General features: G+C 38.5%; 1 protein-coding gene across 1 annotated transcript in view; it reads right to left on the minus strand.

Annotated features, from left to right (window-relative positions):
- The window catches only part of MAP9 (microtubule-associated protein 9), a 31,059-nt gene extending 19,607 nt beyond the window's left edge, over positions 1 to 11,452 (minus strand). The window contains exons 1-5 of the mRNA XM_012645226.1: positions 11,380 to 11,452; positions 10,144 to 10,292; positions 9,347 to 9,431; positions 8,314 to 8,634; positions 447 to 679 (exon numbers count right to left, since the gene is read on the minus strand). Coding sequence (XP_012500680.1) covers positions 447 to 679; positions 8,314 to 8,634; positions 9,347 to 9,431; positions 10,144 to 10,218 — 714 coding nt within the window. The 5' untranslated portion in view covers positions 10,219 to 10,292; positions 11,380 to 11,452. The remainder of the gene's footprint in view (positions 1 to 446; positions 680 to 8,313; positions 8,635 to 9,346; positions 9,432 to 10,143; positions 10,293 to 11,379) is intronic.
- Between the last annotated feature and the right edge of the window lie 3,942 nt (positions 11,453 to 15,394).

Genomic DNA, 15,394 nt, shown 5'->3' on the forward strand with positions numbered 1-15,394 from the left:
ATCTATAAATATTTATTCTTTAAAAAAGTTTAATACGAAGAATTTAAGACCCTTTAAAGTTATAACTGTATTTTGGAGATTATATCATCTGTAGATGTAATATATATGACAACAATAGTACAATGGATGAGGGAGTATATGGAACTATACTGTTGCAAGGTTTCTATATTAAACACAAAATAATACAATATCAATTCTAAATAACTACTAAAAATATAACACAACTACTAGTGGTACATGAAATAATGCTACATTTTACAACTGATAGAGTTTTAGACTCAGTGGAATACAGTATATTAAACAAAACTTAAAATTATTTCCTTATTAATTGCAGAAGAAAACATGTAAAACACATACACGTGCACATAAATTCATTCTCTCTCTCATAATCAGAGCAAAGGCCTACATTCAAGACCACAGTTCAACAGTTGAGCGGTAGTGCTTACCTCAGGAGCAAAGTTTTCAGAGAATGCTTTTTTCTCAGCTTCTAATTGTCTGTCATTTAGCCTTGGAAGGGAAGAAGGTGCAGAATGCAATTCTAATTCTTCATTGAGGGTAGTTTTTTTGTCTTCCTCTAGACTATCTTTCTCTCCCACATGGCTATTCTTTTTTAACATGCTCCTTGGACGAGGTGAAGGTTTAAAATGATCATCTGTTTCAAAGCTGCTGCTGTTTTCTGCTGAAAAATAAAATGCTTTAAGATGTGTGTGTAAAAAAAAAAAAAATCATGGCTTTAATTACCCCTCAGGGTGCCACCATACTTCCCTCCTGTGCCCAGGCCCCTTGGCTCTTTCTCCTGGCGAGTCCAGATGAAGCCCACAACTGCTCTCCATACAGAGCTCCAATAAGGCACAAATAAATAATAGTTAACGATCAAAGTAAAAAAAATAGTTGCCATCCTGAAAATAACATCTAGTATACTTTAATTTTGTGAGAAATTAACTCTTCAACTTTATAAACTCTTATGGTATTCAAAAACATTTTAAAACAAAAACAAAGAAAATAAAACCTTGCCCCAGTTTCTACCTCTATAAAATGAAGAGGTTCATCCACCAAACCTTTACTGAGTACCTGATACCAGGCCTCGTACACAGTACTGAACCTCATCACCAAGACAGCGACAATGGAACTGTCCAAGGACTCTGCAGCTTGCTTTTTCTAAACAAAATTATAAGACAAAGGTAAGTGCTATTACAAGTATGAAGATGACGGTGGCACACAGGGGACAGAAGTGCTAATTCTCACTGGAGGAAGAAACATTGAACGAGATGATTCTATGAGTTATCGTTCTTTGAGTCCATAGAACTACTTTACCAGTTATTAAAATTTCAGTTACTATTTCCATTGCTCCTAACACTAGAATCTAATACTGGTATGCATCCAGCACTTGGAACATTGATGGGAAGGTTTTCCACTTACATATTTATTGTCTGAATTTTATCTGTTCTACATATTTATTTCTCTATTGTTCTACAAATGCATTCTTCTAAAACTTCAAAACTGGTCTCATTAATACCTTTTCCCCCTTTACCTATAAATGGGCTTATGAATGCTACTAGAATATTCCATAAACATACCAAATAGGTACCACTATGAATGTTTCCTTCATAACCTTAGCTATGTCCTTAACTCTGGCCAAAAGTTCAACCCCAAATCCAAGAGGAGTCCTAGATTCTGCCCTCTGTTCTACCCTATATCCAAAGCAACACTATATCCTATTGATTCTACTTGAGCTCTCTCATTTATTCTACTTTCCACATCCCCACTGTCAGCTCCCTGCCCCTTCTTTCCTAGATTACTGCTTCCATGATGTTTACAAAATGCAAATCAGATTACATCACTCCTCTCCACAAAAGTCTTCAATGGTTCCCTCATGATCCAGTCCTACAGAATAAAAGCGTAATTGCCTTTAAACAATATAAAAGGCTTCCATGGTTTTGCTCCTGGCTACCTGTGCTGCCTTGTCTACTAGCAAAGGTATGTTGTAATTTGTGTTCCTTAAATGCTGGGCTAACAGTCATTTTGCACACATGCTGCAATCCCTCCTGCTACCATACCTTTACCCCAGCTGATCCCTCTGCCTAGAATGTCTGCTTCCTGCTCCTCCTGAAAAATGCTTGTATATCTTTTGAGCCTCAGTTTAAGCAGAATATTGTATAATTCCTGAAAGAAGGTGTTGAGTCAAATTTTCTTATTATTGTGATAAGAACAGTTAATATAAAATCTACCCTCTTAATACATTAAGTGCAAAATACAGTATTGTTAACTGTAGACACAATGTTGTACAGCACTATGGTTGCCAACCCCCGGCTGTGGACCAGTACCGGTTCGTGTCCTGTTAGGAACTGGGCCACATGGCAGGTGAGCAGTAGGCCAGGGAGCAAAGCTTCATCTGTGTTTACAGCCTCTCCCCATCACTCACATCACTGCCTGAATTGTGCCTCCTGTCAGAGCAGCGGGGCATTAGATTCTGACAGGAGCACAAACCCTACTGTAAACTGCGCATGCGAGGGATCTAGGTTGCAGCTCCTTATGAGAATCTAATGCCTGATGATCTGAGATGGAGCTGAGGAGGTGATGCTAGTGTTGGGGAGCGGCTGCAAATGTAGATTATCATTAGCAGAGAGGTTTGACTGCACAGAGACCATAATAAATCAATTGCTTGCAGACTCATATCGAAACCCTATCAGTGAGTGGCAAGTGACAATTAAGCTGCTGCATCTGGTGGCAGGCTTTAAGTCAGAATCCAATGCTTATTTTAGTCTGTGTGTGGCCCGCCCTTTATTTTATGTACCAGTTCCATCCGTGCCTCTGCCTGCACTGTGTACTTGTCTCAGTCACGGTTTTGGTAAGCCCACAGCTAACCCTATCAAAATGAGTAAAGAACAAACATCGCTGGAGAGCTTCTTTGAAAACGGGGAAAAAACCCAATGATGAGATAGCAAAAGACTCTGAGACTGCCAGCAAAATGAAAGCTGCATTCAAAAGAAAATACCAAGAATCCTACTTAAATTATAGGTTCATCGCAACAGTTGATTCACATTCTCCAAGCCCGCTTTGTATAATATGTGGTAACTGGCTACCCAACAAAGCCATGAGACCTTCGAAACTGCTTCGCCACATGGAGACCAAGCACCCTGCATTAAAAGACAAGTCTTTGGAGTTTTTTAAAAGAAAAAAAACACAAATACGAAGAACAGAAGCAATTATTGAAGGCTACCTCTACATCAAATGTGTCTACACTGAGAGCATGATTCTTAGTGGCTAACCGAATTGCTAAAGCTAAGAAGCCCTTTATTATTGGTGAAGAGTTGATCCTGCCTGCTGCTAAGGACATTTGCTGTGAACTTTTAGGGGAGGCTGCAGTTCAAAAGGTGGCACGTGTTCCTCTTCGGCTAGCACCGTAACTAGAAGAACTGATGAAATAGCAGAGGATATTGAGGCACAATTGATAGGGAGGATTAATGAGTCACTGTGGTACACAATCCAGGTTGACGAGTCTACCAATGTTGACAACAAAGCAACAATGCTTGTTTTTGTGCAATATATTTTTCAGGAGGACATGCGTGAGGATATGTTACGTGCACTTTTGTTGCCAACCAACACCACAGCTGCAGAACTATTCAAGTCTTTCAATGATCACATATCAAGAAATTGTATTGGTCATTTTGTGTTGGTACATGCACAGATGGGAGTGGCTGCCCTGACCAGACAGCTTTCTGGTTTCACTACTCGGGTCAAGGAGGTCGCTTCTGAATTTGAGTCTATGCACTGTGTCATCCATAGAGAAATGCTGGCTTAGCTGGAAAATGTCACCTGAACTAAACAACATTTTACAGGATGTGATTAAAATTATCAACCACATTAAAATATTAATACCTGCCCTTAACTCACATCTGTTCATGCAGCTCTGTGAGGAGATGGACCCAGAGCACACACGTCTTCTCTTACACACAGAAGTGAGATGGCTTTCTACAGGTAGATCACTGGCCAGAGTTTCTGAGTTACGAGAGCCACTCCAGAGATTTCTTTTAGAAAAACAGTCACCACGGGTAGCACATTTCAGTGACACAGAATGTCACAAAATTTGCTTGTGTGACATATTCAACTTGCTCAACAAAATCTGTCACTTCAGAGGACAAGGACAACTGTGTTCAAGTTCACAGATAAAGTGGCTGCATTCAAAGTGAAACTGGAATTATGGGGGTGATGAGTGAACATTGGGATTTTTGACATGTTTCGAACATTAGCAGAGATTTTGAAAGAGCCTTAGCCAGGGCTTTCTTTCTCGCAGCTGGTGCACGATCACCTATCTCAGCTTTCAGAAGAGTTTGAGCTTTACTTCCGCAGCACAAAATACCACGGAACTGGGAAGGAATGGATCCTTGACCTATCTGTGAATAAGCGAGGTGAATCGGCTTTGCCTGTGCTAGAAGAGGATCAACTGCTTGAGATCACAAATGAAATGGCCTGAAAAGTATGTTTGAGACAACTTCAAATCTCCACCTTTCTGGATTAAAGTCAAGGTGGAATATCCTGACACTGACACAAAAGCACTGAAAAGCCTGCTTGCATTTCCGATATCTTATCATTGTGAAGCAGGGTTTTCTGCAGTGACAGCAGCCAAAATGAGATTATGGAGTAGACTGGACATAAGTGACACACTTTGGGTGTCACTGTCTCCATCACCCCCAGATGGGACAGTCTCGTTGCAGGAAAACAAGCTCAGGGCTCCCACTAGTTCTTCACTATGGTGAGTTGTATAATTATTTCATTATATATTACAATGTAATAATGATAGAAATAAAGTGCACAATAAATGTAATACTCTGAATCATCCTGAAATCATGCCCCCCAGCCCCTGCCCCCGTCTGTGGAAAAACTGTCTTCCATGAAACTGGACCCTGATGCCAAAAAGGTTGGGGAGCGCTGGGGATAACAGATCTCTAGAACTTACTCATCTTGTATAACTGAAAGATTATACCTACTGAACAGCAACTCCCCGGTTCCCTCTCTTCCCGGTCCCTGGCAAACACCATTCTCCTCTCTGTTTCTATCAGCTTGACTATTTTAGACATCTCATATCTGAACCTTGGGCTCTGAACCTTACACAATTCATTTAACCTCCACACACCTTGGAGGTTTTCCCATTGATAAAATTAGCAAGGAGCTCCTAAGCTGCCTCTGTGACCTGAGTGAAATTATACAAAGTGCACAGCACAGTGCCTGATACACGGTAAACGCTCAATGAACACTGACAATTGTGGTAAACATTTTTTTCTTTTTCGATTTTCTTTTTTGGTTTGTTTATCACTCCTGCTTTCTTTGGGGTAGTTTCTCTTCCACACCATCCATGTGATTTTGCTGGATTAACAAATATCTCCTCCATATCCAGTGAGTAGGGTGGGCCCAGGATGCACCCCACCCCCAGCTTATCACAGGAACTTCAATTCCCCTGTCCACAGCAGGTGGTCCAAAGGTCGGGCCAGTGCATCAGTATTTTTCTATTAACATTTCAAGTTAGAAGATGTACCTTTAAGGTCATGGAGCTAGAAGGATGTGATTTGGAGACTATTAGTGGCTTTCTCTCCTGCCATATGAAGGACTGTCTGAGAAAAAGAGGCCAAATGACAGAAAAATAGGACCAAGAGATAAGTGATTAGGGCTGAGGGGATAGAATGAGTGGGTCAGGAGTCAAGGCAGAAGTAAAGACGACAAAAGAGAGAATTCAGACAGCATCGTAAAAGCACTGAGTCCTTAAACTTAATCACACTTAAAGCAAGGCCTTCTGATATCCATCCTCAATAAGGTCATGAAGTCCCCTTTCTACTTATGTTTGTCTAAGGTGGGTCACTTTCAACCAAGAGTCCTGACTATAGCTACTATTTTCACTATTATTATCACCATCTCCTCTAGGAAGGCTTCCCTGATGTCCTCAGGTAAATTTATGTGCTCACTTTTCTGTGTTCTCACTATACCTTTCTGGTACTATGTCTTTTCAGTGTCATAGATGTAGTTACTGTCACAGTGCTTATAACAAAATAAAACATAATGTATTCACATTAAATATATGTAGATAAATAAAATGATCTGCTTATAAAAAAATGCTAAATAGTAAAATAAATTATCAAAACATTTATAGATTAATTTATGCCAATACTGTTCTAAGCACTTCAAATATGTGAATTCATTTACTTGCCTCAAAACTATAGAGGTGGTTCAACTATTATCCCCATTTTAAAGATGAATAAAATGAGGAACAAAGAGGCCTTGTGCCCGAGGTCACAAACTCTAGTAAACTGCAGATCTGGGATTAAAGCAGCAGCATCCTGACTCCAAAGTTCATGACTTTAGTCATTTTAATATTAAAATAAAAACATACCCTGCAAAAAATACTTTCTATAATCACTACTCATGTGACAATTGTTCTATAAAGTGAAAATCTGGTTATTGGACTTTTTACAAAAGAACAGAGAAAATCTTCAAGTTCTAATATTTTTATAGGTAATTACTTGCTACTCAGAAATATCTCACCACATTAAAAACATTGAGTTCCAAACACTATATTAAAAAAAGTCAAAGAATTTAGATAAAGCTAAACTCGTGAACCACGTTTCCTTTGTCACAAATAAATCATTCATATATTCATTTAAATACTTAATGAACTTCATATTCCAGGCATTGTCTTGGTACCACTAGCCTACATTTTTATTCTTCAACCTGAAGAACTGGGGAATAATGCCTTTAATATATTCTATTCCAAAATTTCACTTCCAGAAGAATTATGAAGTTTTCCAAAAGAAAAAAAAAAGCCTATACTTTTTAAAAATGCTTTGTTTTGTAATCAAATGTGTAAGATTACCTATTTAACAATTATTTTTATGTTACACATGCTGAATATAATATTGCATATATAACTAAGCAGAGCACTTACATTTCTGGTGCCACCTAGTGGTTAAAATACAGTATTTCCTTAGTCATTTTAATTCACCACAGATTTTTTTAAAAGATGTGAAATAGGTGGATTATTACTGCTTTACTGATTATCCACCATAAATTTCTAATTATATACATCCATCTGTTTTAGATCAATTTTTAGCTGCTATATGCTCACATTTTCTTAATAACCAAGTTCAATTATGTTCCCCTTCTCTCTGTCTTTGGTTTCACTCACTACACTGGGAAGGTACATTTTAGCAAGTTAATTCTGCTTTATTATGCCTCAGGTTTGCACTTTTGTAGCATTTTATGGTTTATGAGATATACATCAATAAATTCTCAAAACAATTTTGTCAGACAAGAAGAGGACACTTTATCCTCCTCCTCATGACAAGAGTGAGACCTAACCTATTTGCTGAAGTCTTGCATAATTAATATACAGTGGCTTTACCTCTAGTGTCCTGGATGCTATTCTAGTGTCTTTGCTTATATCCTCTCCTCAACTCAAAGTTAATGGGATTGTGGGGGAGGTGGTTCCCTAATACCTGCCTGAAATAAAGTTTTGTCTGATGTTACCGGTGATATCTAATATGCACAATATGAAATATTTACCAGCACTATATTTACTGATAATATAACTTAAGGAAATTTTTAAGAAGGTTAACATCGACTAATATTTCCTTTACAAAACAGAAAGAAAGAGCACTGAAAGACACCAAATGCTTAAGCTCCCATGCACAAGTTCCTGTGTGGTGGCCCAGGACACTTCAGAGGGGTTGGTCCCTGCTTCTTTCTATCTTTGTTGCTCTGTAAGCTCAGTAGAATTGTGGAGAGAACTACTGTAATCCCAGATCACACCAGAACCTCCCCGTGGAAAATTGAACCTTACAGAATTTTCCTAGATAACAGAGAGATGAAATGGTCTTTTCTTTTCTCAAGGAGAGCCTAGAGGCTTCAACAAACCATCACCACAACAAAACTCCCCCTTTGAACATACAAATGTCAAAAAAATTTTCTGGCAAAATGTTGGTATGGAATTGATTGTTTTAAGGATTAGTCCCAATGCTGCTACAACTAATCTCCAGAGTGTGAGGGGTATTAGAGAGGATTCCATTCCAGTTCCACATCCAAAAATAAAATTGAAGCTCACAGGCCTAGGTGTTTTGGGATTTGCAACTATGGATGACCAAATATACAACTGGACATCAGAATTATGGGTTTTTTCTGTAGTTATATTATTTTGATTTATGTCTATAAAATTGAAAAGTCATATTTTTTCTTAAATATATACCAGCTACCATATTAAAGGTATTGTGACTGATTGTTGGAAAACAAATTTTCCAGAAATGCAATTACAGTAATCTAACAAATTACCTGAAGATAAGATTTTGATTGGAAGAATTCTGGGTTTAGGCCTCACTTTAATTTTCTCTTTTTCAATGTCCTGGTCTTTATTTTGAGATTCAGATAAGGAATTTACAGCTACGTCTTCACAACCATCAGGTGCCATTTCCTCATCATTTTTGGTAGTGCAAACTGGCTCATCTTTGGTTATGTCGCTGTTTGATTTCCTGGTTTTCAAAAAAGACAGTCTTGGAGAATTCTTTTCTTCATCGTCTGATATGTGAAAATCATTCACTTTTTTCTTGAATGAATTTTCATCTACTGAGGTATCAGAAAAATCACCTAAGGAAACTGAAAAATGAAAAAGAAAAAATGTTTTCAACAGTATTTTTAAAAAGTCAGGGTTACATTAACCAAAAAAGTAACATTACCTTAAGGACTAGAAATTAAATTATTAATACTAAAATGAGTAGATGCAAATCTACCTTACAAAGAGATTTGGAGCTCTAAAAAAACAACTAATTCAGGCAGTTTTCATCAGCATTTATGAAATATTCAATTTCATTAATTTATTCAAATCATTTATTATCTGTAGGGTACCAAATTAAATCTTAATGGTATTAATATATGAAACGTAAAACTGACCCCTTATTACAGCCAAAAAATACCTGATTTATAACAAACATTATAAAAGTGCTTCTGATGTGCACCAAAGTTTAGTTCTGTGGGCCCTAGTGACTGACTAGCTTAGGGCCTCCTGAGTTGACCTTAAAAATGACCTGTCTTCTCCAACGTGGTTTACCACTGACAGCCATCTTTTTACTGCAACTCTGCCATCAATTAATTTCTGTTTTCATATACACACTCAGAAATAACCAAGGACAATCAAACAACATCTTGAAAATTAAGAGAGGCTTTCTGCTCAAAAGTTTGAAATGTAAAAGTAGTGAATTCATAGGTATGATTTTAACATAAGTGATCATGGGGGGTGGAAGTGGCCTAAATATAAAACTAGGGAAGCAAAAAGAAGAAACGCGGTTTACTTTTCTGTACTGTCACATACCAATCTCATCACTGTCAAAGTCCTCTGAGTATTCAGAACTCCTTTGTCTGGCTGAGCGAGCTGTAATTGCTCTTATTAGCTCATCCTGAAATGAGATAATTAAAATCAATTCCCATCCAAATATGGAGGTCTCGTATTTAGAATTCTTTAAACAAATAATGCTTCATTAACAACTGATTTCACATCTAACATTCACTGCAAGCCCACTTTATGCCACGCACCCGAGCCCTCAGACTCAATGAAGAGCATTACAGAAAAGAGCCCGCCCTCATGGAGCTCCCAATGAAACTGGAGGAGATGGACAATAACAAATAAATTAATTGCAGGTTATAATTAGAGCTGGAGAGTAATAAGCAAGGAGTGACTCAATTTAGATAGGATTTATTTGAAACTGGCATTTCGGAAGAAACTGGTACTTTTTATGAGCTTTTATTTCAGCATATTGCCGAAATGGATATAATCCATACCGCAAATTTAGAGGCTGAGGTCAAAATTGCAGAGAAAATTATTATGTTACAACAGAAAAGTAGTTTTTATATAAAAATAGCAATTTAAAGTTGCTATTTAACTTTTAACTTAGTAAGAGCGTAGTAGGGAAGCTACTTTGGCAGTCTCAAACCACACAGAGGGTTTGTGATACTGGAACCCAAACTTGATCACCTACAAAACTAAAAAGAAATGTAAAATTTACTCCTGCTTTATATAGGACTGTTCCTAGAATCATCAAGTCCAACATTCCTAACACGGTGTTTACATTGTAAAATTCTTCAAAATACAAATGCTTTGAAATGCTTTACCTGGAAAGTAGTTCTTTTGGTAACTCTTGGACTCTTGGTATATGCCAAAGTTGTGCTAAAAACTTCATCAGACATCACGTATTTTTTTTTCTCTTTACCTTTATAAAATAGCTAATAAATGACTGGAATAATTCAACCTCTGCTGGTGGCTGAAATATAGAAAAAACAAATCAGACTTCTTTGCATGCTCGAGAATTTCTATCACTCCCTTAGTGGCCCCACAAAAAGCCAAACCAAATAAGAAAAGCATCCCATATGAACATTGAGCTACATCTTCACTTAACAATGTAAACAGGCCAGGTGCAGTGGCTCATGCCTGTAATCCTAGCACTCTGGGAGGCTGAGGCAGGAGGATCACTTGAGCTCAGGAGTTGGAGACCAGCCAGGGCAATATAGAGAGATCCTATCTCTACAAATAATTAAAAACTTGGCATGGTGCATGCACCCGTAGTCCCAGCTACTTGGGAGGGTGAGGCAGGAGGATTGCTTGAGCCCAGGAGTTTGTGTGGGCTGTGACTAGCCCGGGAAACAGAGTGAGAATGTCTCAAAAAAAAATGTAAAGAGTACTTATAAAGAAATATCAAATTCTCACAAGTTTGTTTTCAAAAACGGAAAATTCAAATGGAAGTTATCCTAAAATAATTTTGCAACTATTTTAAGAATCAGCACATAAATGATTGCAACAAGTTAATACAATAAAATGTTGCCAATTAAAACAAAATACCTTATTTGCCACCTCTCTTCTATTCAAAAAGTATAATATTGCCTACAAAACAGTCATGCCTTATTTAAAAGGCTACCAAGAGGACTGTCAGCATAAAAATCATGAACACCAATAGCACACACATACAGAAAAAAAAAAAAGTTTACATATAGCATTACTCAAAGAAAAAGATCATAATGCTAAACAGCCAGCGATATTTTTTTACAAGCCATTTTGCCCTCTCACAAAAGTGTTAACAGGACTGTGTTAAACAAAACGACTCTGTTTTCGCGATCAGCTGCATGAAAATCGCCGTTTCTCCTGCTCAGAGCAAGGAGGGCTGGGCCTCGGCCACAGGGCCACCCGCAGCAGCGCGCGCCCCGGGGACCATTTCCGGCCTAGCCAGGTGGCGTCCCCGCCTGCTTCTCACCGCGCTGCAGGGTGAGCGCCTGGTGCACGCCAGGCCCGTGCACGCCCTGCTGAGGTCTCTGTCCGGTCTTCTTCGGTCCCTAAGTCCCGCTGTCTGTACCCACCCTCGCCACTCCTGCGGCAGGCTCCGCGCGACCCTGAGGACCCCCGGCCCAAAGCCTCTCGCCTTGGCCTGGGCCTGGCAGCGCTGGGACACCCGGCACCGGCTGAGCATAGGGCGGGGCTAATATAGAGCTGGGAGGCGGTTGCTAGGAAACAGCGTCCCCGGAAGGAAGTGACTTCACCACCGCCGGGTATTTCGGGTACCCAGCACTGCCCTTCGGCCCAAAACGTCACTGGGCAACCACCCAGACGAAGGAAATGACATCACCCTCCCTGGGTCTGGGAAGAGGGGTGCACTGTATATATAACAATGTATGAACATTATCATATTATAAATAGTAATGCGCTGCACATTACTTCTAGCGGTCAGGACTTCTTGCCTCTGTATTTTAGGAATCACCAATCTGGTTGGGAAAAATGGAAAAAGACATGCACATTCAAGCCATTCGATAGAGAGATCTAATTCGTTTCCTTAACGGCTTACAGGTGACCAGGAAGCCAACTTCAATGGAACATTCTTCCTCACAGAAAGAATGCAAGAGAGTTAAGTGCACGGTTGGATTTTTTTCTTTACAGAAAAGAAAAACGATCCAAAGAGAGCGAGGGTGTCTCATTTTTGGCCTCTTGTGTGTTTCTGCTGTTGCCTAGGAGACGCGACCCGCCCAGCTCCCGCCTAGAGCGCCTTGCCCTTGCCCGGAGAGTACAGGTCTTTTTCTGCAGTAGTTGCGTGAGCGAAAGCACATTCCTCGATTTAGCAACAATTAGGACATGGAATTCTGTGAACTGAAGTGGAGTGTCAGTTGAAAGGACCAAATAGCACGGCAATGACGTTTGCAGACCCGGGAATCAGACTGCACGTTTGAATCCTGGCGCCCTTTCCCCTACACACGTGGATGTCAAGTTAGGGTCTTTATGCCTCAATTTCTTCTTCTTAAAGAAGGAGGTAATATTGTAGTAATAGCCACCTGAAGCTTGCCGCGAGATTGAATGAAATAATACAGGTGGAATACTTAGAAGAGTGCCTGGAATTACATTCAGTTAATATTAGATTTGCTTTTTATCCAGCTAAGCCACAGGGCCTGGGGAGAAGTCAACTCCTGTCCATACAACTGAAAGCCCATTTCACATGTTGCTTTAATGTAAAGTTTCCCTCTTCGTGTACTTAGTGGATAATCTGATTAAAATCAAACCAGTCAACAAACAAAATGAACTAATAGGCGGGAGGACCATGTGCTGCTAAAGTAATACAAATCAACATCATTTAATTAGCATAGGTAATCCTTAAATAAACAAAACCTCAAAACACTTAAAATCTTTAAGATGTATTTTGACTATTTTTCATTTACAAAAAAAAGCTTAATCTTAGTTGAATTGCCTGAATGAATTCACTGACTAGTAATTAAACTTGTACCTGGCATTTTTTCCCATATCCCTACAAATTTATTAATATTTCACTTATTCAATTATGGTATAAACAAAGCACATTGAGATATAGATTTAATAAATCAGTGTATTAAAAACTAAATGTGTATAATGAGAATATATAATTTAGTTTTAAAAAGTTTTTAAAATATTTCCAATGCATCTTTTTAAAAATGTTCAGTATATATTGTTCAACTTGTTTAAAAAACTCAGTTTGATGAACATTTGCTAAACATTTTTGAATGAGTCTCTGCCTAACAGAAAGATTTTTCCATCCTCACCAGTTACTGTTAATTTTTATGATCCATATAAGCTATTAATCGACAACGATGATTCCAACATAGTACCTATGCCACAGTGAGAAGACAGCTTCTATGTTTTCCTTATATGTGAAATACTAATTTGCTTATGTTGAAATATTTATATTCATGCAAAAATACCTGATATGTTTATTTTTTTCTTGTTCATTGGGCTAATATTTACATTTAGGTATGATTAAAGGATAAAAAATTCACAAAAATATGAAAAGAGCCCTTAAGAAGAGATTCTGCCTTTTTTACAGGACATACTACATTTTGATTTTCAATTTAATTAATAGATGATAATAGTTAAAAGATTATACCAAGTTATGCCTTACAAAGCTACAGTAAACAAAGATAGTTAACCTAACTGGTTAATTTCTCCACAAGACCCAAAGCACAATGTCTTCCCACTATTCTTTTAAGATGTAGAATCTTATATGGTATATTAACATTTTCAGAGAGCCTTGGTATATGTTAATAGTAACATTATATAATATCTGAATTAATGATATTTTATCTAATGCATGGTTGGCAATAAATGTATGATTTTTTGAATGAATGAACTCATGAATAATAAATACATATCATTTTAAACTGAAAAACAATATTTGAAACATTCCAAAAGAAGCTCACAGATACTTTAAAAAATTAAAGCACTACAGCACAAAATTTCAGTAGCTCATGTAACATTTTCTCTGTTTCATTTTTCTTTTTAAGAAGAATTTGCCTAGCTACATTCTTTGAATTTAATACCCTTTTCATTTCTGAGTTTTGCCTTCACCCACTCATTCATTCATTCAGTATACTCATGTGAATAACATATTCTGGGTCAGATTTTGAGATTCCAAAGGTAGATCAGACTAAAGTCCCTGGTAGGGCTTTTATAGATTAGAGGTGGCTGGAAGGCTGAGTATACACATAATAATAATACATTTTGAGAATTACTTCTTAGAAGAACAAAGGGAGAAGCTCTTAAGAGAGAAGGAAGAATTCTTCCCGGTGGTGCTAGAAAGTGTTCACAGAGAAAATGAGTTTGAGCTGATTATGGAGCTTAGGAGATAAGGAAGGCTCAGAAGTACGTTTGAAGCAATAGAAATCAGCTGAGTATGGAGCCTAATCCTCAGGGGTTATAGGTGGTTGAGCGTTGGTATCTCTTTAAGCTCAAGAGAGCTGATGGTAGTGTTCAGAGTGCACTGCCTATTGGGCAAGGGGGAGAGTGAGAAGACCCATGTCCTGATCAAGAACATGGAAAAGAATAGATACATTTTAAAAATATTGCAAATAATATGATTGAAGATTTATCTAAAGGAATGTGTCCTAGGGGAAGGAAAAGAGCAAGGAGGAACAGCAGCATGCTGGGCTGGGAGTCGCTGAGTTTGAGGTGCCCTGACATATGGGAGTGGGTGTCAGGCTGAGATTATAAGGGGAGGGAGCACAGCAGGGAGCAGAAGATGGGACCCTGGGAAACATCGACTGGGGTGTGGCCAGAGGTCTTAATTAGCACAGGAAGGCAAGCAACCACCAGAGAACTAGGAGAACCAAAAAGGGGAATGGTTCACAAATAAGGGAGTGCCCAATGCTGCCTATTAGTCAAGTAGATACGGAAGCAAACTACAGTTGTCCCTAGGAGGTCACTGGGCTCTGTAGCTCGCCCAAGATAAGAGCAATTTCAGTAGAGGGGTCAGAGGGAGGTACGCTGGAGGGCACACCTGCTCAGGAAAGTCCCTGTGCACGGCCAGTCCCAACTCTGCATTCGTTGACATCAAATTGATAGCTTTAAATCGGCAATGGTGGAATTATTTGAAATGGGCAAATGCTACAGTGCTACAAATCAGGGCATTCCTTCCTTCCTGCCCCTCCACCAAGAGTTAAATAAACGTTTACCAGCACTCAGCTGGGTGAGAAGGAAGGTGAAGCATGATTACATTTTCTACAAGTGAACGGGAGATAAGGAAGTGGGGCAGAGAGAGATGGTATCTTTACAGAAGTCAGTGGTGAGGGGAAAGAGATAGGTACAATATTAATAACGTCTTAAGACACAGGTAGGTTTGAGAGAATATTATTATTTTTGCCTGGAAATGTCCCAGACAAGACTGATTTTATAGTCTTCATTATGTTATTGAAGTTTTAAGAAATCTTTACCTTTAATTACATCTCACATATATAGAACAGCATTATTCTTACATAGGAAGTTGATCTAGTGTTTTCTTTCTTTCCTGATCTATTAGCACACACTGCATAAGGTATTTCTATGGATCATTTTTTCCATGTGTAGCTTCCCCTTTCATCTACT

This window comes from Propithecus coquereli, unplaced genomic scaffold (assembly GCF_000956105.1).
Source record: "Propithecus coquereli isolate 6110/MARCELLA unplaced genomic scaffold, Pcoq_1.0 Scaffold228, whole genome shotgun sequence".
NCBI lineage: Eukaryota > Metazoa > Chordata > Mammalia > Primates > Indriidae > Propithecus > Propithecus coquereli.